The 22,538-nt window shown below is 43.6% G+C and overlaps 1 protein-coding gene across 1 annotated transcript in view; it reads right to left on the reverse strand.

The window, feature by feature from the left end:
• Window positions 1–755: 755 nt before the first annotated feature.
• LOC127569201 (docking protein 5-like) overlaps window positions 756–22,538 on the reverse strand; it is a 28,771-nt gene continuing 6,988 nt past the window's right edge. Inside the window, exons 2-5 of the mRNA XM_052013606.1 lie at window positions 15,291–15,587; window positions 13,536–13,644; window positions 12,269–12,450; window positions 756–1,739 (exon numbers count right to left, since the gene is read on the reverse strand). Coding sequence (XP_051869566.1) covers window positions 756–1,739; window positions 12,269–12,450; window positions 13,536–13,644; window positions 15,291–15,587 — 1,572 coding nt within the window. The remainder of the gene's footprint in view (window positions 1,740–12,268; window positions 12,451–13,535; window positions 13,645–15,290; window positions 15,588–22,538) is intronic.

Genomic DNA, 22,538 nt, shown 5'->3' on the forward strand with positions numbered 1-22,538 from the left:
AGGAGGTTTTATTCTTCACATTTGTTAATCGACATCCTTTCACATTGCACACTTTTCCTGTGATGATGCCAGTCGGAATGAGCGGGCACTTGAGCTGATGACTTTGGCTGACTCCCGTAAGTGCTATGTGACATTGATTGTCTAAGTGTGGCAATGAAGGTACTTAGCAGATAACACCAAGGGCAAGACAACCACTCCATCAATATGCATACAGTATGATGTACAACCACAAAGAGATCTTCATATGTGTCATTCAGAATACCATTATTATGCTGATGGTGGAATTCAGGTGCCTGGATAGATCTCAATATGCCTTCTGCCCCACTGGACAAGGTCTCCAAAATGTGTTGGTGTCCCATTGTACCACTGAGAAACAAAGAGTGAATCACGGATGTGTTTCAGATGACTTTGACAACCAGTGGGATATACTCACCAGATTCCAAAATTGCACAAAACGTACTGGAGATTTGAGTCTTTTCTGACTGGATAAGCCAAACTACTTTGTGTGAAAGGGAAATCTTCTTTGACTGAAATGAACCCACTTTGTTTGCAGTGGCTTATATTCACAGTCTGTTGTTAACAGTGATACAGGTCTACACACAAAGAAAAAGGCCCAACGGGTCGTTCCATTTCGGGTCACTCACAAACCTTAATTATAACCTTAATTAGAAAATAAAATACTTTGAATATTACAGACTATTTTTAAATGCCTAAATAATTTCAAGGATACTCAGAGATTATTTCTCCCCTAAGTATCATGTCTTCACCTCACAATCTTTTCCTGTCTTTTTCTTTCCTTGGTGCTGTTGTATTTTATCTTTCCTTGGTGCTGTTGCATCTCGTGTTTTACTTAGTTCTACAGCGTATAGATCGGACAGCATCTCATGGAATCCAGGTGGAAGCTTTGCTTTTGTGATCTTTGAGGTTTCAGGGTTTGGAGAAGCCCCTCTTTCCTTATTCTTTTTTCGATCGACAGTTGTGTACACATCAATTTTCTGATTGACCTGAGCATTTTCATAATCACCTTCTGTAACTTGATGACTCCATTCAGTTGCAAGGTTCTCATAATCTGAGTCAGAAAATTTGTTCTTGTCTTCAGTACTCTCCCCTGATCTTTGGTAAGTTGGCCTTTCTATGTCTTTGAGGGAAGATGATTCCTCCTTGAAGAAAAATGGAAATTCTCTCTCAGAAATATTCTCATAGACAGGACTTGTTTCAGAATCATCATCTTCCCCACCTTCTCGGTATTCCATAGGATCAAGTGTTAAGTTTTTCATGTTCCCTTTCGTTGATTTAGCTTTGGGCAGCTTGACAGTGGCATAAACTACTTGTTCTCGTTCCGTTTCTTCTGTAGACGTAACTTTACTTTTTCCAACTGTCTCTGCACTTGACTCAACTCCACAGGCTGAATTATAGCCTTTCCAATCTTGATTTGATTTACTCTTGGTTGTTTTTGAACCTTTCGTAGTGTCCTGCTCAATCTTCAAGGCATGCCCACTTCCACCTTGAGATTTTTGGTTGTCCAATTCTTGAGGGAAACTTACCGCATTTGATAGTTTTCGGCCAGGTCCTGTGGAAGTCTCAGAGGTTGATTTCAATGGCTGATGTTCTTTGTTGGATTCTAATGCTTTAACAACTGTATCAACAATGTTGTAAATTTTTCCATCTTCCTTTGTGTTGAATAAGAATACCCCTTCTCCTGAATCACATCTTCTGCCTGCCTCAAACATGAATGCTTCCTGCATGAAAAAGATTTGCATCAGACTTTGGCACACAATAGAAAATTGACAAAACTGCATTTGGCTTTATGTTATATTGAAATATGCTTCGTATTTTAGGTCTATCATGTGTTAGAAATTGAGCTGCATGTGTTGTTCCCACCTTCTGCAAACTGAAAAAGAAGGCAACTTTGAACTTGAAACTATGTCAAATCAAAATTGCTTGTTACCCTGTTTCCAGATCACTGACACTGAAGCCTTACTCATCTCAAATGCCATTTCCCTGTTGATTCTCCACTGGTATGGAATCAAATACATTCTTGTAACTGGTTCACCAGCTTGACTCTAAAAGAGGTTAAAGATCTAGGGATTTAATGTTATCAGAGACTGGAGATTGAGGGCAAGCCATGGTAAGTTATTACTAGGTAGATTTCATTATTAGTTACATTATGACAATGTCTGAAATGTACAAGGTGGCACTACCTCACTAAGATAATTATTCAGTAAAGTCCCCACAGAGAAAGCTACCAAGTAAACTCTATACCTAGGGATCCTCTGTATCACCCGCCATCACTTCAGTAAAAGTTCTAGATAAACCTCAAGAGGAGAAGCTTGTTGTGGAGAAATTCAGTGCTCCAGATTCTGTTTTGACAGTTAAGCATTGAGGTGGTACAATCCACAAAGAGCATTGGGAGGACAAGAGGCCTGAGGTTGCTTCATTCCCATCCAGCACCTATAGTCCTGCCTTCAGTAAGAATGCAAGGAGAATTAAAAGAGATCAAAAACTGAACAAAATTAGTATCCCAAGTTACTGTGGGGAACCCAGTGCCTGTGCTGCAATTTTCATACAAGCTGTATCTCTACATGTTATACAAATTACAAAGGACTGCAGATGCTGGAATCTGGATGAAAAAACAACAAGATGCTGGAGGAACTCAGCAGGTCACTCGCACCCACATCTCTGCCATTTCCCACACTTCTGCTCTCACCCCCACCCCTCCCAGACCCAACAGGGATAGGGTCCCCCTTGTCCTCATATTTCATCCCCCCAGCTGACGTATCCAACACATCATTCTCCGCCACTTCTGCCATCTCCAATGGGACCCCACCACCAAGCATATCTTCCCCTCCCCACCCCTTTCTGCCTTTCGTAGAGACCACTCTCTCCGTGACTCACTAATTCGCTCCTCCTTCCCCACCCATCTCACTCCCACCCCAGGGATTTTTCACTACCCCTGCCATAGGTGTAACACCTGCCCCTACACCACCTCCATCACCTCCACCTAGAGACCCAAACAGTCCTTTCAGATGAGACAGAGATTTACCTGCACCTCCCCTAATATCATCTACTGCATTCGGTGCTCCAAGTGTGGCCTCCTTTACATTGGCGAGACCAAACATAGACAAAGTGACCATTTCACAGCACACCTCTGCTCCATACATAACCGCGATCTGCATCTCCCCATTGCCAGTCACTTCAACTTCCTCTCCCACTCCATCACTGATATTTCAGTGTGCGGCCTCCTCCACTGCCTGGAGAAGTCCAAATGCAAACACCCCATTTTCTGTCTTGGGACCTTGCAGCCTATCGGGATGAACATCAAATTTCTCTTCGCCATTTTTCTTCCTCTCCTCCCGTCCCCCATGCCGCCTGCCTCCATACCTTTGACCCATCCCTGGGTGGATCTGCTCTCCCCTCCTCCCCTGCATCTGCCTATCACTATCTCTTAGCTGCATCTACCTATCACCACCTTGTGCCCACCCCGCCTCTCTTCTTTTGTCCACCTGTCACTGCTCTGTTTCTCCCCCCTGTATATTGGGCTTCCCCAAAGAGTCCTGACCCGAAACGTTGACCGTCTGCTTTTCTCCACGGACACTGCCTGACCTGCTGAGTTCCTCCAGCATCTTGTTGTCTTTTCATTTGTATAAAACATATTTGCTTATACAAATGCAAGCTTTTCTTCTGAACCCCAGCTATGTGGCAATGCCCCTAAAGTTACAAGACATTGCACAGATAACAGGATAGCTGCAGTGAGGTTGGGTCTGTCCTTAACAGGTATTTGCAAGTGTTACCATCAGGGGAAAAACTCATTAACAGCCTTTAGAATGCTGATAAAATAATACAACCTTCACTTTCTGTCTGGAAGTGCTGTGGCTGCACTCAGGTCCCAACACCACACTATGGCTAGTAGCAGATGGAGAAAATAAGCAAATTAGTGAATACAGTTAGTCCCTGTTCAGAAATCTCCTAATAGCACAGTGAGGGTAACATCACAGTAGTTGAAGGAGAAATGCACAACTACCATTTCATACAAATGAGAAGTAAATGCCAGCATTGTAAGAACACCTGTTTCATGAGAATGAAAGAGCCTTCCAGATGATTTGAGATAAGAAATCATATTCATGATTTACTTGATCATAGAAGACAGAGGGTAGTGGTGGAAGGGTGTTTCTCTAACTGGAGGTCTGTGACCAGTGGTGTTCCACATGGATCAGTACTGGGACTCTGTTTATTTGTGACATGATTTGGACAAAAATGTAGGTGGCCTGATTAGTGAGTTTGCGGATGGCACATGAACTGGTGGAGTTGTGGATAGTGAGAAAGGTTGTCAAAGGACCCAGCAGGATATAAATCAGTTGAAAATATGGGTGAAGAAATAGCAGATGGAGTTTAATCCAGCCAAGTGTGAAGTGTTACACTTTGCGAGGTCAAATGTAAAGGGAAAGTATACAGTTAACGGCAGGACCCTTAGGAGTAGTGATGTTCAGAAGAATCTTGTCCTTAGCTCCTGAAAGTGGGAACATAAGTAGATAGGATGGTAAAAAAAGACATATGGCATTCTAGTCAGTCGGGGCACTGAGTATAAAAGTTGGGAAGTCATGTTGCAGCTGTATAAAACTTTGGTTAGGCCGCACTTGGAATATTGTGTGCAGTTCTGGTTGCCACATTACAGGAAGGATGTAAAGGCTTTAGAGAGGGTACAGAAGTTGTTCACCACAATGTTGCCCTGTTAGAGCGTATTAGCTGGAAGAGGTTGGACAAACTTGGATTGTTTTTGCTGGAGTGTTAGAGGCTGAGGGGAGACTTGACAGGAGTATATAAAATTATGAGAGAAATAGATAGCGTAGACAGTCAGAGTTTTTTTCCCAAGGTGGAATGTCAAATACTAGAGGGCATAACTTTAAGGTAAGAGGGAGAAAGTTTAAAGGAGGTCTGAGGCAAGTTTTTTATAATATATCAAGAGTGGTAACTGCCTAGAATGTGCATAGATATCATGGGCCAAAGGGCTTGATCCAGTACTGTACTGTTTTCTATATTCTATATGGAACACATCCAAGAAAAGGGATCTAACCATTGAAGGAGGCCTGTGAATTAATCACATCATGCAGATGCAGCCAGTGATAAAGATAGGGATGGCAACTTGTGTAGTCCCCAGTTGATAGCAGTGTGCCCTATTTGGTAAAGGGCAGCTTGGTTTGTAGACCCCCTGTAGTTTTGGCCCAGGTGAACAACAAAAAAAAGGCTTGGTTAGGCTGATGGCAGAGAAGGTACTGGAGGACCAGCAACAGATACACAATCAGTGCAGAATTTCTCAACAGCTGTCCTGGGTCTGGAACAGGGATGAGATTTGTTCATCTGGTTGGCAGTGAACATCCCAACTCAACCAATGAAACATGCCAGCACAACCAATGAAACATGCAGCTGAATATATCCCACAAACAGACAGCCTAGTTCAGAGAGACACCAGGAGTCTGATCTTGGCATTCAAACAGGTTCCAATCTGGATGGATGGCTAATTCATTGATCTGTGAGCCACCCAGGCCCATCTACGTGTTTGCCACAGAGTGTAACAAATGTATCTGTTATCCAACCTACACCAAGAACTGCATAAAGAGAAATAAATCGGCTGCATGAGCAATTTCTACAGTAAGCCGCACATATTATCACTGAAAGGAAGAAACTTTGCTGTATCCTCCTTTCTCTCATCTTAACAAAACAAACAAAATTTACTTGATTTTGTTGCCTCCTCATGCAGCAAATATGGGTCAAAAGATGAGTTAGAGTTAGGCCCAGTCTAGTCTGACTCCAATGAGGTGGGTCTCTTCTCAACATTTATTTGCCCGTGTAGACATCAGGGGGAAAACTCATTAACCACTTTTAGAATGCTGATAAACTCAAACTTTTTCTTCCTTTAAAGTTTCTTTGTTGTGTTAATGAATGGGCATCAAACATTACTGTATCATACAATTCATGGCAGGCAAACAAAATGGAGGTGTTTGTAATCAAAAGGAAAGACAATCAAACAGTCACAGGTGTGATTTTTGGATTATAAAGTAAGGAGGCTCAGGGAAGATGGGAATAACTTGAGATGGAATCAGTCCACATCCTGAGTGGTTGCCAGGTTGAGTTCTGTTTTTAAAGTTAGAGAATAACTTTCAATGAAACTGCAAATAGATTGACCATGTGTACAGAGAGGGGGAGAGAGAGAGGTGCCAGGATGGCAATTATGGGGTAAAACTATAAGATACAGAATGCAGAGATCGTATTAGAGTATGGCAGTTTGCAGTATTCCTACTTGTACTATTTGTGTTCATATTATCTTATTTGTGGCACTTGGTCGGTTTTTAATAAACTGTTTAAAAGAGTTCTGGGTTTGTTCTGCTCTGTGAGCCTGGGCTAGTTTTCCCCATCCTGAAGGGCCAAGGCTGAACTCAGATAGGTGTAAGAGCAACTGCCTACAGAATTGGCACCCAATGTGGGGTACTGAAGGATGACCAATCCTATCAAAGGGACTATGAGATGGTAAGAGATTTCTGTGGTTAAGAGAAACTAAATGGATGAAACGTGGCTTTTATCATGAGGACAGAGAACACAACAGCTCGTGTGGGAACATAAGGAAAAAGAAATAAAGTTTCAGAAATAAGATGTACAGTGCTGGGAAAAAAGGTAAAAGAAAACTGCAAGAGAAGGATGGGAGATTGATGTAGTAGTAGTGAGATTGATGAAAAGATTGTCAGATGTTAGACAAGAGGGTGAAGAATGCAGACAAGATGCAGCTACTTTACAAGCATCGACGGTCGAGTTATGAGATTAAAACAATATATTACAACAGGAGTAAGAAGAAGAGAAAAAAAGAGACAATGTAGTTACTTAGAGTCATGAGTTGTTAAATTACATCAGTGTGGCAAATTACGTGAAGCACTGGATGATGAAAGGGAAGAGAATAATCAACTATTTATATCGTTCTGTAATTTAAAGGCAGCTTTTTGGGTGCTGTTACAGCAGTTAAAGGAATCTGAAGCATGTGCTGATCATTCAGTGTGTGAGGGAGAAATTGAATGGCTGCAGCAAAAATAACAGAGACAGAGAGTGTGATCTGTCCTATGACATGTGGTGGAAAAGGCAAAAAGCTAAGGTTTCAGAAGGCCTTCCACAAGGTGCCGCACATGAGGCTGCTAAACAAGATAGGAGCCCATGGTATTACAGGAAAGGTACTAGCATGGAGAGAAGATTGACTGACTGGCAGAAGGCAAAGAGTGGGAATAAAGGGGGCCTTTTCTGGTTGGCTGCCGGTGACTAGTGGTGTTCCGTAGGGACTGGTGTTGGGTCTGCTACTTTTCACGATATATGTTAATGATCCGGATGACGGAATTGATGGTTTCGTGGCCAAGTTTGCAGATGATTCAAAGTCAGGTAGAGGGGCAGGTAGTGCTGAGGAAGAAGGGAGTCTGCAGAAGGACTTGAACAGGCTGGGAGAATGGGCAAAGAAGTGGCAGATAGAATACAGCGTAGGGAAATGGATGGTCACACACTTTGGTCGAAGGAATAAAAGCATAGATTATTTTCTATATGGGGGAAGAATTCAGAAATCGGAGGTGCAAAGAGACTTGGGAGTCCTAGTGTAGGGTTCCCAAAGGTTAACTGAGTTGGTAGTAAGGAAGGCAAATGCAATGTTAACATTCATTTCGAGAGGACTAGAGTATAAAAGCAGGGATGTAATGCTGAGGCTTTATAAGGCATTGGTCAGACCACATTTGAAGTATTGTGAGCAGTTTTGGGCCCTATATCTAAGGAAGGATGTGCTGGCATTGGAGAGGGTCCAAAGGAGGTTTACAAGAATGATCCTGGGGATGAAAGGGTTAACATATGAGGAGCATTTGATGGCTCTGGGCCTTTACTCACTGGAGTTTAGAAGGATGAGGCAGGGATCTCATTGAAACCTACTGAATATTGAAAGGCCTGGATAGAGTGTACGTGGAGAGGATGTTTCCAGTAGTGGGAGAGTCTAGGAGCAGAGGGCACAGCCTCAGAATAAAAGGACATCCCTTTAGAACAGAGATGAGGAGGAATTTCTTCATCCAGAAGGTGGTGAATCTGTGGAATTCATCGGCACAAACCACTGTGGAGGCCAAGTCATTGGGTATATTTAAAGCAGAGGTTGATAGATTCTTGATTAGTAAGGGTGTCAAAGATTATGGAGAGAAGGCAGGAGAATGGGGTTGAGAGGGGATAATAATTCAGCCATGATCAAATGGCAGAGCAGACTCAGTGGGCCGAATGGCCTAATTCTGCTCCTATGTTTTATGGTCTTATAGGTGAAAGGAAACAAGAGAGTGCAGAGTGAGGAGTAATGTGTTCCACAAGGCACACAAAAACTCCCAAAGAAGTGGGGAAACCTGGCAGTGTTGACTTTTGATGAACCTTACACTCCCTCACAATTAAGGGAAACTATAAGACTGATGGAAACCCTCAGACAGGGACTGGAAGGTTACATTTAGCATTTAGAAGCAATTGCTGCACTGCAGGGTTTTAATGAGGTTGAGAAGAAGCATTGGCTTTTCAATTAGACTGTGTCAGTTGAACTACCTCCAGACACTAAGTGTGGTCAGCACAAGGTCACTTGGGATGATACTAAATGGCACATTAGGCAAGCTTGTGAAAATGGAAGAGGTGGTCCATTTAATGTCAGAGTATTTACAGTGCAGGGAAGCACTCAGAAGCATTCACTAATAGGTTGTGACCTGTTTACAGTGAAACACAAGGAAGAAGGCCAAACTGGCCTCAATTGGCTGGAGACAATTTCCACTGATGGTATTGAGTATAAGAGTGGAGACGTCATGATGCAGTTGTACAACACATTGGTTAGACCACACTTATTGTGTACAGTTCTAGTCACCAGGAAGGATGTGGTAGCAATAGAGTGTAGAAGAGGTTCACCAGGATGTTGCCTGGAATGGAAGGCTGTAGTTATAGGGAGGGATTGGATAGGCTGGGTACATTCTCACTGGAATGTAGGAGGCTGAGGGGTGACCTTATGGAGGTTTATAAAATTAGGACGGGCATACTTAGGATAGACAGCCAGAATCTTTTTCCCAGGGCAGGGGAATCTAGAACCAGAGAGTAAAGGTTTAAGGTGAGAGGGGAAATTTAAAGGAGAACTGAGGGGTAAGTTTTTCACACAGAGGGTGGTGTATATCTGGTACGAACTGCCACAGGAGGTGGTGGAGGCAGATATAATGACAATGTTTAAAAGGCATTTGGACAGGTACTTGGATAGGAAAGGTGTAGAGGGATACAGGCCTATTGCGGGCAAATGTCATTAATGTAGATAAGCATCATGGTTGGCATGGATGAGGTGGGCCAAGAGGGCCCGTTTCTGTGCTGTATGTTTCTATGATTCCATGGTTAAGATCCCTCCTAGCTCACATAGAGCCTATTACTAATGCAGCCATGTCAAGAATCGATTTGGGAGCTCTAGGCATAGCAGAAGTGCAAATATTAAGGAAGTTGGTTATTCTCTGGAAAGATAACAGGATAACTACTCTCTTCCCCCACCAATGGGTGATTATCAGAAAGTAAAATCTGAAAGGCAGAGATTTAACAAGTGTTCCAGACATAATTGGAAACTGGGTCTGGAATAAAAGACTGGAGGCACAGGAGACTGCAGATGCTGGAATCTGGAGCAACACAAGAGGTGCTGGAAGAACTCAGTGAGTCAGGCATAGACTTTATAGATCTATAGATGCTGCCTGACCCACTGAGTTCCTCCAGCGCCTCTTGTGTTGCTCTGGACTAAAAGACTATTCCTAATAGGTCCACGCTTTTCCACATATGAGTAAATCCTATCCCTAAGAATCTTCTCCAATAATTTTCCTACTACTGACGTAAGGATCACCAGTCTATAATTTCCTGGTTTCTCCCTATTGTCTTTCTTAAAAAGAGGAGCAACATTCCCTATTCTCCATTCGTCTGGGACCTTGTCTGTGGTTAAATAGGACACAAGGATCTCTGCCAAGGCCCCAGCAACCTCCTCTCTCACTTCCCTCAATAACCTGGGATTGATCCCAGCAGGCCCTGTGGAATTATCCATCTTAATGTTCTTCAAAAGACCTAACATCTCCTCCTTCTTGATACCGACACGCCCAAGCATATCAACATACCCCTCTCTGATCTCATTATTCCGCATGTCCTTCTCCTTGGTCAATACAGATGCTAAGTACTCATTTAATATCTCGCCCACTTGCTCCGGCTCCAGGCATAACTTCCCTCTTTTGTCCTTGAGTGGCCCTACCCTCTCCCTAGCTATCCTTTTGTTTTTAATGTATGTATAAAATGCCTTGGGACTCTTCCTTAATCCTACTCACCAATGACATTTCATGGCTCCTTTTAACCTTCCTGATTCCCTGTTAAAGTCCGTCCCTGCTTCCTTTATATTCTTCAAAGGTCCCGTCCAATTTTAGCTTCATAAACCCTCCTTTTGCTTTTTGATTACATTTACAACATCTATCGAAATCTAAGGCTACTGAACCTTGCCATTCTTGGCTTTCTTCCTCTTAGGAACATGTTGTCCTGAATTCTGACCAGCTGACCTTTAAGCGACTCCCACATGGCAGAAGTGGCCTTAGCCAATAACAACCATGCCCAATCTACTCTCCCCAGCTCCTGCCTAACACTGTGTAATTAGCCTTCCCTCAATTTAGCACACTTCACTCTGCCCCCAGAGATCCAGGTTTATCCTTGTCCATAACTGTCTGAAAACTTACAGAGTTATGATTACTGTCTCCAAAATGCCCTCCTACTGAAACTCCAATCAGCTGGCCAGGCTCATTTCCCAATACAAGGTCTAGTATGGCCCCTTCCCTCATTGGACTATTGACATGATGTTTCAAGAAACCTTCATGAATGCAGATTCTTGCCCATCTAAGCTTCTGGCACTCAGGAAGTCACAGTCCATATTTGGGAAATTAAAGTTATCAATAACATGATCAGTAATTTTCAGTATTCCTTTGTTTTAAAGACTTAACACTTAAAGTCTTCTTGAAATGCATGTGACTGTGTTTTAGGCTGTCTTGTTTGTTTAACATTTGATTGTGAGTCATTTCCTGAATTGGTTTAAAGAAAGAAAGAGAGAGAGGAAGCGATAAGGAGAGATACCACAATTGCAGTTAAAGGTTAAAGCTGTGTAAGATACAAAATATTGTCATCTTAGAGTGTGAAAATTTGTAATATTGTATATTTTTATAGCACTACTTTGGTAATTTCATGTGACATGCCATCTTATTTGTCATGCTTTTGTTTATATTATTTTATTTGTTCAGTTTTAATAAGTGTTTTAAAGAGTTCTGTGTTGTGTTGCTCTGTGGTCTTGGACTAGATTTTCCCCATGCATGTGGGTTAAGGCAGGTTAGGAGAAATGAACAACACACCATTTCATCTTTGCTGACTCTCAAGGCAGCCAAGGTTCCCACTAGAAACAGATGCTGCCTACCCTATATTCAAGTGAGAAAGTGCAATCAGGTCACTTCTCCTGTGGCATCATTTTATCAGTGACTCTGGGGGAGGTGATCCTAAATGCCAAACTACGGTAGTTGGCACCAGCTGCTCAGAAGTGGCAAAGATAGGCTTAAAAGTAACAGTGTCACGAAATGCTTGTATGTCAGGAAGAGCAGGAGTACATCAGTCTGGCCTTGTGAGGATCTCTTGGACTTCCATAATCCTAACCTAGTGTCCATTGGTCGCTGTTGGCTACCAAAGCCTTCAGTAAATTTATGCGCAGGAAGTGTAAGTAGCCTAAAACTCCCAACCTGGTTTCCTACTTCTTGTTCCAACATCAAATGTCCCAGTTTCAATAGGCAGTCCCGGATTACATAAATGAGATCTGGTGTTAAAATGGCCTAGATTTGAGAACACTGTGGTGGTTTACCTCCAATTCATTCTGAAAGAGTCCCCCAGTTAAAACCAAGGACAATATTTCCTGGTAAAAAGTGACCGCTTTGCAGCACTATGTTTTTGATGTCATTTATATCTACCACTCTGGCCTCTGCTTACCCCAAAGCCCATTGCACTAATGCAGAATGAATCTCAGGTTGTGTATATCAAATTTATTTCGATTGGAACTGGCTGATGGCACTGATCTGGGTACACTTAAATTGAGCAAAGCCATTGCAATTTGTGTACTGATCAGTAACAAGCATAACAGGGCAAGTTCAAACAAAGAATATGACACACAGCAGAATAAAGATAAAAACTGCAAAAAACAAAACTTCACCTGATCTGTTCCATATCTCCGCAGAAGTTGGTAAGGCCACTTATAGACAACTTTCTTAGTCACAGGATCTTTCAAGACCAGGCTGTCCTTACCAACAATCAATGTGTGCTTTCCTTGAAGATTGCATCTAGTTGTAGCAGCCGTCTTCTGCACGGTCACAGTGAAATGGTTATCAGGCATAGCTGTGGAATATATTATCAATGATTTTGTGGCAAAAGTTTTAAGGTAAGTTTTCTTTAATAGTCACATGTACAGCAAAACACACAGTGAAATGATCTTTTATACAAAGTTTTTATATACATGAAATTAACCTGCCCCACTACAAGAATGCAAATATAGCTCTGTGGTTCATCTATTGACTATACTGGTTCGTGATCTTGAGTAACAGGGTGGTAGCATTTTCACAAGGCTTTGCTTCCATACAAAGGATGTGACCTGATGATCTATCCATGTATTTTGCACTATTGCCAGCACTTACTACACAGCTAGCATGTCAGGGTTTCAGGTCTTAATGGGCGCGTTTCCATGTAGCCACAGCCCTCCTACATGTAATGATGATATTTCATCTACAGTAGAGGGAAGGGCAGCAGGGATGAGGGGTGATAGTCAGAATGGCCTGATGGGGGTGATGGTTCCCCAGTACCTGAAACAACGTGGGAAGAAATACTATGACCTGACAAGGCATCTGAGGGTGACAGCTCTAACACTTCGAGCTATCTGCAAGTCATAGGTCTTCAAGTACATATCTAAATATCGTTTAAGTATTACAAGGGTTCACCACACTTCAAAGCCTCTACCACCCTTTCAGGGAATGAATTGTATCCTGACGTCACCCTCTCTGTGTAAACAAAACTTCTCTCCTTTAATCCTTCTACCAATTACTTTAAATCTACACTCTCTGCTTTTTAACCCTCTGCTGAGGGATATGGGTCCCCTACTTGTTGTAACTAGGCCCATCGTAATTTTCTACACCTCAGTTAAGTCACCCTGAGCCTTCCCTGTTCCAGAGCTACTTTAACTTATCCAAGTCAAAGGTCATGGGGAACAGGCGGGAAAGTGGAGCAGGAGCCAAGGTCAGATCAGCCATGATCCTAGTTAATGGCAGAGCAGTCATACAACCAACTCCTAATATCTTATAACCATCGCAAGTCAGGTGAAGAGGACGTTAACATTTTTATGTGATTAGACAAAGCTTGCATGAACAACAACAACTGCATCCTTGCTATATGCTCCAGACGCACATTGAATAACACACGTATTACTACACCTTGAGCTATGGACGAGTAAAGCTCATTATCTTTCATTGAAAATGAGTCACTGGATAACTTGGAACTTGACGCAGAAAAATCTTCACTTTTCTTTCTCACAGTGGCATTCTGGCAAGATAGAGGAATCAAAACAAATAGTTCAATACTTTTACAAAAGTTAGGACTGAGTACAAGGTTCTATTTCTGTACAATATTGCTGCACTTTGAAACTGGGTAATCCTGGAATGAGCCCAGTTTATTGAATAGCCAAGATGACTGCTGTGAATATTTTCCTTGTGGTGCATGGGAACAACCTGGTGCATTATAGGCAACACATGCTGTTTTGCAAAGATGCTATTCAGTAAGGTTACCAAAGAAACTTGATTATTGCACAAACATACATTTTTTGGAAAATTTTAAGGGTAATCTGATATATGTATTGACAGTAGAAACATTGCAGGATAAGCAATAACCTAAAGACAATTCTAGGAATTCTAAAATTTTCTTACATATTTATTATTACAACAGCGTCTTCACTTAAAAAATGGATTTAATTGACTGTAAAGCACTGACTGAGGCGTCCTGAAAGGGACATGCAAGGCCCTTTATAAATGCAAGACTCTCTTTCATAGCAAGGTATGCAACAGCTGGAGAAACAGTTCCCATGTCTAGCATAAACCGTTAGCATCCAATGCTCTTGCATCAGATGTGGCATGGTCAAGGTACAGAGAAAATCTTCCTCCATTCTATTCATGCTGCTACAAAGACACTCTGCACCATCTTCAGAAGAGCACCTATACTAGGCATGCAGCTGTAGTCTTGAACTTCCAACAAGTATCCTTGTGCCAATTAATGCAGTTAAGGGGAACATTTCTCCAGTATAGTTGTGCCATTAGCAATCTAATTGAGACTTTCTAAACACATTTTATATTGGATCATAGAATACTTACAGCCAAGAGATAAAGACATTTTTTTAATCCCCTCAACACAGTCTGGGTTTGAACTGCTAATGAAAGGTCAGTGTGAGCTGCAAAAATGGGGCTGAAGTTGTTGTGATAGGATTCTGATCTCACTCATCCTTTCCCACATAATGGCATCATGAAAGGAAATTCAAGGTTTTCATCATCATGTTCCATGATTATAGAGTCAGGGAGCACAGAAACAGGCCCTCGGACCACCATGTCCATGCCGACCATCAGGTACCCATCTATACTAATCCCACGTTCTAGTGCCAGGTCCACAGCCTTCTGTGCCCTGGCAACTCCAGTGCTCATGTGAACAGTTAGTAAATATTGTGATAGTTCTTGCCTCCATCACTTCCTCAGGCAGTGTGCTTCAGACTCCAACCACCCTTAGGGTGAAGAATTCTTTGTCAGAACCCTTCTAAACCTCTTACCTTAAACCTCTGCCCTCTAGTTCAAGATACCCCCGTTATTGGGTAAAGTTTCCTAATATCTACCCTACCCATGCCCCTCATAATTTTGGGTATTTCAATCAAGTCTCTCCTCAGCCTCCTCCATTTCAAGAATAATAAACCCAACCGATCCGGTCTCTCCTCATAACTGAAACGCAGCATCCTGGTGACAAAAATGACTAATTGCCCCTTAGATGAATGAACGTTATGTGGGGAGTTAGAGCTTAAATCTTTTTTATTTTGATTTATTTTAATATTTATAGGATTCCTCCATTTTTAAAATGGCACCAAAGTATTTATTGAGCAATCATTAGATCTAATCGTAATGGATTTAATTTTCAACTTTCTGTACTTTACCTACCCCAAATGCCAGCTCACACAGACAGTTGATCCACTGCATCAGGTCCTGTTTTGGAGCTGCCAATATCCAGTTTTTATCCATGGTGCTAATGCAGAATGCAGACATATCTTTAGGAGTGTTTTCCACTTGTATCTGACAGATGCTGATGCAGTTGGACAGACGAATTATCCTCTCCACCTTTTTGGAAATAGATTTGTCCATGGAGATGCTGCCTTCTTTTGCATCTGATTGCTCCAGCCTGGCAATGCTCTGTGAACTCCCTGGATACAACATAAACCAACTTTTCTTCCAAATTTTCTGAAATTACAAGAGGGGTTCAATCAACACCAGAGCATAGAAGAAAATCTGACCTTCCCAGTGCACCTGAATACTGAAAGCACATCTTTGTGTGATGCCAAAATTGGTGATATAATGAACAGTAAAAAGGGTTGACTAAGGTTACAACAGGATCTGGATCAACGGGGTAGCGGAAAAAGGAATGGCAGATGGAATTTAGCTCAGACAAGTGTGAAGTGATGAATCTTAGTAAGTTAAACCAAGGCAGGACTTGCACAATAAATGGCAGGGCCCTGGGGAGTGTTGTAAAACACAGAGACCTAGGGGTAATAGTACATAGTTCCCTGAAAGTGGCAATACCGTTAGACAGAGTGGTAAAAAAGGTGTATGGCAGGCTTGGTTGTGGCATTGAGTACAGGAATTGGGAAGTCATGTTACACCCGTGCAAGACATCAGTGAGACTGCACTTGGAGTATTCAGTGCAGTTCAGGTCACCAAACTATAGGAAGGATGTGATTAAGCTAGAGAAGGTGCAGAAAAGATTCACAAGAATGTTGCCAGGGCTGGAGAGCTTAAGTTATAGGGAGAGACTGAGACTGAGACTGAGACTGAGACTGAGACTGAGACTGAGACTGAGACTGAGACTGTCTCCTTTGGAGCACAGGAGGCTGAGCGGTGACCAGTAAGAGGTTTATAAAATCATGGTGGGTATGGATAAGGTGGATGGTCACAGTCCTTTTCCCAAGGTAGGGAAGTCTAAAACTAAAGGGCATAGGTTTAAGATGAGAGGGAATAGATTTAAAGGGGACTCAAGGGGTAAATTTTTCACATAGAGGGTGGTGGGTACTGTATATGGAATGAGCTGCCACAGGAAGTGGTAGAGTGGGTAAATTACAACATTTAAAAGACACTTGGACAGGTTCATGGATAGTAAAGGTTTAAGGGGATATGGGCCAACTGGAAGCAAATGGGACTTGTTCAGCATGGACAATTGGCCCAAGAGGCCTGTTTCCCTGCTGTATGACTCTACAACTCTAAAACCAGATAAATCTTGGCACATCACAACAATTTTGAGGATGTGTTGAGCACTTAAACATCAGGTGACCAAGCAACCCAGACTTCTGGGGACAAGCCTTGGGTGACATACTCAGTCCTGGAGAAGGGGGTGAAAGCAGTGGTGAGAGGGGGCTGAACTGAGGGGAGAGAGGGAAAGAGGCAGAGGTGGTGAGAATAGAAGGGCATGGAGTGGAGGTGGGGAAAGGGTTTGAGAAAGAGGTGCGAACTGGGGAGGGGCTGAGAGAAAAGGAGAGAGGGGGGACAGGAAGAGAAGAGAGACACAAGGAACTGCAGATGCTGGAATCTGGAGTAAAAAAACAAGCTGTGTGTGGAATTCAGCAGGTCAGGCAGCATCTGTGGAGGCAAAGGGACAGTCTTTGTTTATATTTCAAAATAAACTTTATTCATAATAAAAAAATATACTAAGTAATAAACAGTGCCAAACTTTTACATTCATGGCCATTACATTCAGTAGTGTAAACTTACTTTTTTAAACCATAGTACCATTACCACTCATGTGGCCCCATGGGGTGATACACCATTTCAATGTTTGAGAGGCTCCCCCACCTGACTCAGGCCCTCCATGTACGGTAGCGGAAGGAGCCTAGATTGTGTCCCTACCCCACAGAGCCTTTGCATTGGTTGTAACAAGCTTCAGTGCGTCCCTCAGCACGTACTCCTGCAGCCTGGAATGTGTCAGTCAGCAGCATTCCCTTACAGGCATCTCACTGTGCTGGGAGACCAACAAGTTTCAGGCAGACTAAAGGGCTTCTTTCACCAAGCTGATGACCTTACAGAAGCACTCGCTCCATCTTGGACCCACAGATGAACTGGAAGATGTTCAGGTGATTACCGAAGCAGAGGAGAGGGGAATGGGCACACCTGCATGAAGTACATCAGTCCTGAGAGCATATCGTACCTGATGACCAAGTTCTTCCCAGTTATTGACAGAGAACGCCGTTTCCAGAAACCCAGTTTTTTGTTTGACCTTCTCAATCTGCTCCAGCCAATTCTTGTTACACGCCTCGGCCCCTCCGAACCTGATCCCCAGCACCTTCAGGTAGTCTGACCTGACGGTGAAGGAGACTTTGGATTGGTGGGCCAATTGCTGAAGATCGTGGCCTCACTCTTACCGCGGTTGACTCTGGTCCCCCAGTGCCAACTCAAAATGGTTGCAGATGCTGATCAATCTGCGAACTGACCATGGATCCAAGCAGAAGATGTCAACATCATCCATTATTTTTTGTTTAGACCTGAGTGCCTCCACTCCCTGGCAGTGGTCAGAGAATAATATCAGCGTGACGTAGGTGGGACTGACCGTGACTGCCTTCGACACGAAGAGGAAGTCTATCCAGGACCAAACAGAGCCGTCCGCGAGACCCTGCATCAGGACTGGGAGTGTAAAGGGGAGGTAGCCAGTACAAAGAGGTGAGGGGCAGGGGCAAGGCAGGAGCTGGCAAGCGATAGGTGGATCCAGGTGAGGAGGAGTTGATGGGCAGATGGAGCCAGGTAGAGAGGGAGGGGTGGAGATAGTGACAGAGACTGGGAGGTGATAAGTGGAGACAACAAAGGGCTGCAGATTGTGGAATCTGATAAGAAAGGAAGGTGATGAGTGGAACCAGAAAAGGAAGGGATGGTGGGCAGATAGGAACAGTTGGGGGAGGGTATAGCGGGCCCAGTGGGTGGAGAGTGTGGGTGGTAGGTAGATGGAACTAAGTGGGGAAGGGGAAAATTTGGGTAACGGGTCTGGGGGGTGTTGGTAAGGAGGGGACATGTGGACCTGGGTGGATCAGAAGGCAAGGGAAAGGAAAAGAGGGGGTCAGGTTACCTGAAATTAGAGAATTCAATGCTCATACCATTGGGTTATTGGATTGTATACTACCCAGGAGGAATGTAAGGTGTCGTTCCTCTAGTTTGCATTTGGCCTCACCCTGACATGGAAGAGGCTGAAGACAGACAGGTTGGTGTGGGATTGGGGAGGGAAGTTAAAATGGCTAGCAACCGGAGCTCAAGTTGGCCATTGTGGACAGAGCACAGGTGCTCGACAAAGCGGTAGCCCATTCGGTGCTTGGTCTCACTGATGTAGAGGAGGCCACATCAAGAACAGCGAATGCAATAGAAAAGGTTGGGGGAGGTGCATGTGAATCTCTGCCTCACCTGGAAGGGCTGCATGTTAAGAAGGGAGGAGATGTAGAGACAGGTGTACTCCTTCGATGGTTGCAGGGGAAAGTGCTAGGGGACAGGGAGGGATGGGTGGGGAGGGATGAGTAAACCAGGGGCTCACGGAGAGAGTGGACCCTGCATAAAGCAGAAAGAGGTGGGGTGGGCAATACGTGACTAGTAGTGGGATTGTTTTGTAGCTGGAGGAAATGATGAAGAATGATGTGGAGAACGGTGGTGTGAAAGGTAACCAAGGGACCTCTGTTCTATCTAGGGGGAAGCAGGCTGAGAGCAGAAGTATGAGAAATGTGGGAGATGAAGGTGAAGGCTCCATCAACCACAGTAGAGGGGAAGCTATATTTCCCGAAAAAGGAGCTCATTTCAGATGTTCTGGAATGGAAAGCCTCTTCTTGAGAACAGATGCGGTGGAGATGGAGAAACTGAGGGAAAGAGATGGTGTCCTTACAAGATACAGGATGCGAGGAGGTGTGGGCGTCAATGGGTTTATAGTAAAATGTCAGTGGCGAGTTTTTCTTCTGAAATGGAGACAGAGAGATCAAGAAAGGGGAAAGAAGTGTTGGAAAAAGTCCAAGTGAATTTGAGGATGGGGTGAAGTTAATAGCGAAGTTGATAAAATTGATGAATTTGGGACAGGTGCAGGAGGCAGCACCAATGCAATCGTCGACGTAGTGGAGGAATAGTTAGGGAGTGGTGCCAGAGTAGGTTTGGAACAGGGACTGCTCCACACAGCCAATAAAAAAGCAGGCATAGCTAGGACCCATGCGAGTGCCCGTGGCTACACTTTTGATCTGTAGGAAGTGAGAGGAATCAAAAGAAAAGTCATTTAGGGTAAGAACAAGTTCTGTCAGGTGGAGGAGAGTGTTAGTGGAGGGGATCTGGTTGGAAGAGAAGAGAGCCAAAAGGGGAGAGGAGAAATAGGAAGGAGAGCAGGGAACGGGATAGTGGATTGGGGAAGTGGGAGAGAAAGGAGATGGGAAATATAGAGAGAGGGAAGGGGAAGAGAAAGTGGAGGAGGGTCTGAGAAGGTCTGAGGGGAGGAGGGAAAATGGAAGAGTGGGGTAGGAAATGACAGAAGGGGATGGGGAGTGCATGGGCAACAGGGAGAGAGAGGAGACAAAGAAAGGATCAGAGAATTAAATACATAGAAGGACAGGGAAAAAGGTAGAGCATGAAAGGGGCTAAAGAGGCACAAGGGGTAAAGAAGGGACAGAGGCTGGAAGTAATAATGTGGGTATGGGGGAGAGGATGGGTTGACAGAGAGGAGAGAAAGGGGAGAGAGTGGGAGAGTAAAAGGTGGAGAATGGGAAGCCAGAGGGAAAAGATGAGGTGACAGGAAAGGAGGAGAGAGGGAAGAACAGAGAAGGGGGAGAGAACAAGAAACTGACAGAAAATGAGAGATACAAAGGGAGTGAGTGGGAGGTGCTGTAAAGACCTGTCCTTTACTACAATCTAGACTCAGCTCTTTTGATTGAAATCTGGAGTTAAATTTGACTCACTGCCTGTCCTCTGACCACAGAAATGGGCCATGTTGCTTTTTCTCTTCCTTTCTTCATTTTGCCCACTCAACACAAAATACCTTTCTTTACCCCCACTCCCCCATTTCCATCCTTTCTTTCCCTCTCCCACCTTACCATCTCTCTTCCCATCCCCCCTCTCTCCCATCCCCCCTCTCCCATCCCCCTATCCTCTTCCCCTCCCCTCCCCCTTCCTATCTCTCCCTTTACCCTCTCTCTAACCCCCCACGTCACACTCTCTCCACACCTCCCCACACCCAACCAACTTATTCTCTTTGTCTCCCCATCCCTCTCAAAGGCAAAGTAGTTTTCTTTCTCACCACTGAAATAATTGGTATTCCATTATTGCTTTACAAAGTAATTAAAACTGCAATTGCCTCAGTTTTTCTTCTAAGATCACATGATAAGTTGCAATTAGTTTTTCAATTATAAAAAGCCTTAAAATTTGTTATAACGTTGTTGGCTGCACAATGCACAGCAGAAGAGTTACTGCCTCACAGATCCAGCAAACCAGGTTTAATCCTAATCTTGGTGCTGTCTGTGTGGATTTTACATTTTCTCCCTGTAACTGAGTGGGTTTCCTCCAAGTGCTCTGGTTTCTTCCCAAATGTCAACTGGTAGGTTAATTGGCCACTGTAAATTGCCCCTATTGTGTACGTGAGTGGTAGAATATCAAAGTAATTGATGGGAATGTGGGGAGAATAAAGGAGGATTAGTGTAAATAGGTGTTTGATGGTCGACGCAGATTTGATGGGCTGAATGGCCAGATTGCGTGCTTTATGACTTTATGTCTAAAGTTCCAATGTTATGTTGTGCAATTGGAGCATGCTGTTGGGTGTACAACTTCTTTTATGCATTACTGGGTTTGGGTTAGAAACTATGGTCACCTTAACTCAAAAAACATATTTGTGGACACAGCCAGAAGGAACAACAGTACACAGTAACTTACTTCTTACTTATTGATACCAGTCCCATGGTCACCAGCAATGTTAGGTCTTATCATTGAAACTTATCATTGTCCCTGTGTTATTTTTAAATTAAAATTTCACCATCTGGAAAATTAAAGATTTTTCTTTGACACTGGTTTATTTTCTAGAACTTATCATTGAACTTGGTGTTTGTTTTCTGATCTGTATACTGGCATATATAACCTACTGAAAACTACTAACACCTAAAATACTTATTTCTTGGCTCTTATTTTTCTCTAACCCCGTAGACCAGGAATGCCCAAGGTTTTGCAAACTAATTTTCGTATCAGAGCAAAATACAAAATTATTGCCAGCACTTCATATATGCGGCAAGTCAGTGAACAAAGGTTGATGGGTATGTGGCAACATCTAATGGTGTGCAATGTTCATTTATATGTAACTTGTGCATATGAGGCTGGCAAGCGGCACAGGCTTCATACACTGAAGAAGGTCCTAAACTGGACGGACACCAGCTCCAGTATTTGGAAAAAGGGCCAATCAGATCTGGGCTACCAAACAGCAGGAGTCATCTATTTTCTTTCAGATAGATAGCTCTAACTTAGATTACTGATCACCCTCACTCATCTCCAACTTCACTACCAATGTCCTCAAGCCACCTACCACATCACCAATCCAAGCAAACTTTCCTCAGCACAATTCCCTCATGCAGTACCATGATACTCTCTCTGAAGTGTACCCTCTGCCATTTTTTTTCCAAAATGTTCCCCACCGCTCTCCCATCCATCTCTCATCATGATCTCCATGCTTCACTGATGAGAAATTTTGGCGGAAAGGCCTTTGCATGAGCTTCCAGATGTAACGTCCATTCTGCCGCACACAATGTCTTGGGCATTGATAACTTGGCAGAGAATATTCAGGTTTTCCTTTCAGGGGTGACCCCTTCAGTGGGCCAAACCAGCAGTTGCCTTGGGCCAGATGTAGTCAAGGGCCCTACACTAAATTATCATTAACTGTTGCTGATCCAAGTTTTATATCTTTGCTAGCATTATCTAGGCACGGCAGTGTAGCAGTTAGCGTAACGCTTTACAGCACCAGTGACCCGAGTTCAATTCTGACCGCTGTCTGTAAGGAGTTTGTACGTTCTCCCCGTGACTGTGTGGGTTTCCTCCAGGTGCTCCGGTTTCCTCCCACATTCCAAAGACGTACAGGTTAGGAAGTTGTGGGCATGCTGTGTTGGCACCGGAAGCATGGCGACACTTGCGGGCTGCCCCCAGAACTCTCCATGCAAATGA

This window comes from Pristis pectinata, chromosome 4 (genome assembly GCF_009764475.1).
Source record: "Pristis pectinata isolate sPriPec2 chromosome 4, sPriPec2.1.pri, whole genome shotgun sequence".
Taxonomy (NCBI): Eukaryota; Metazoa; Chordata; class Chondrichthyes; order Rhinopristiformes; family Pristidae; genus Pristis; species Pristis pectinata.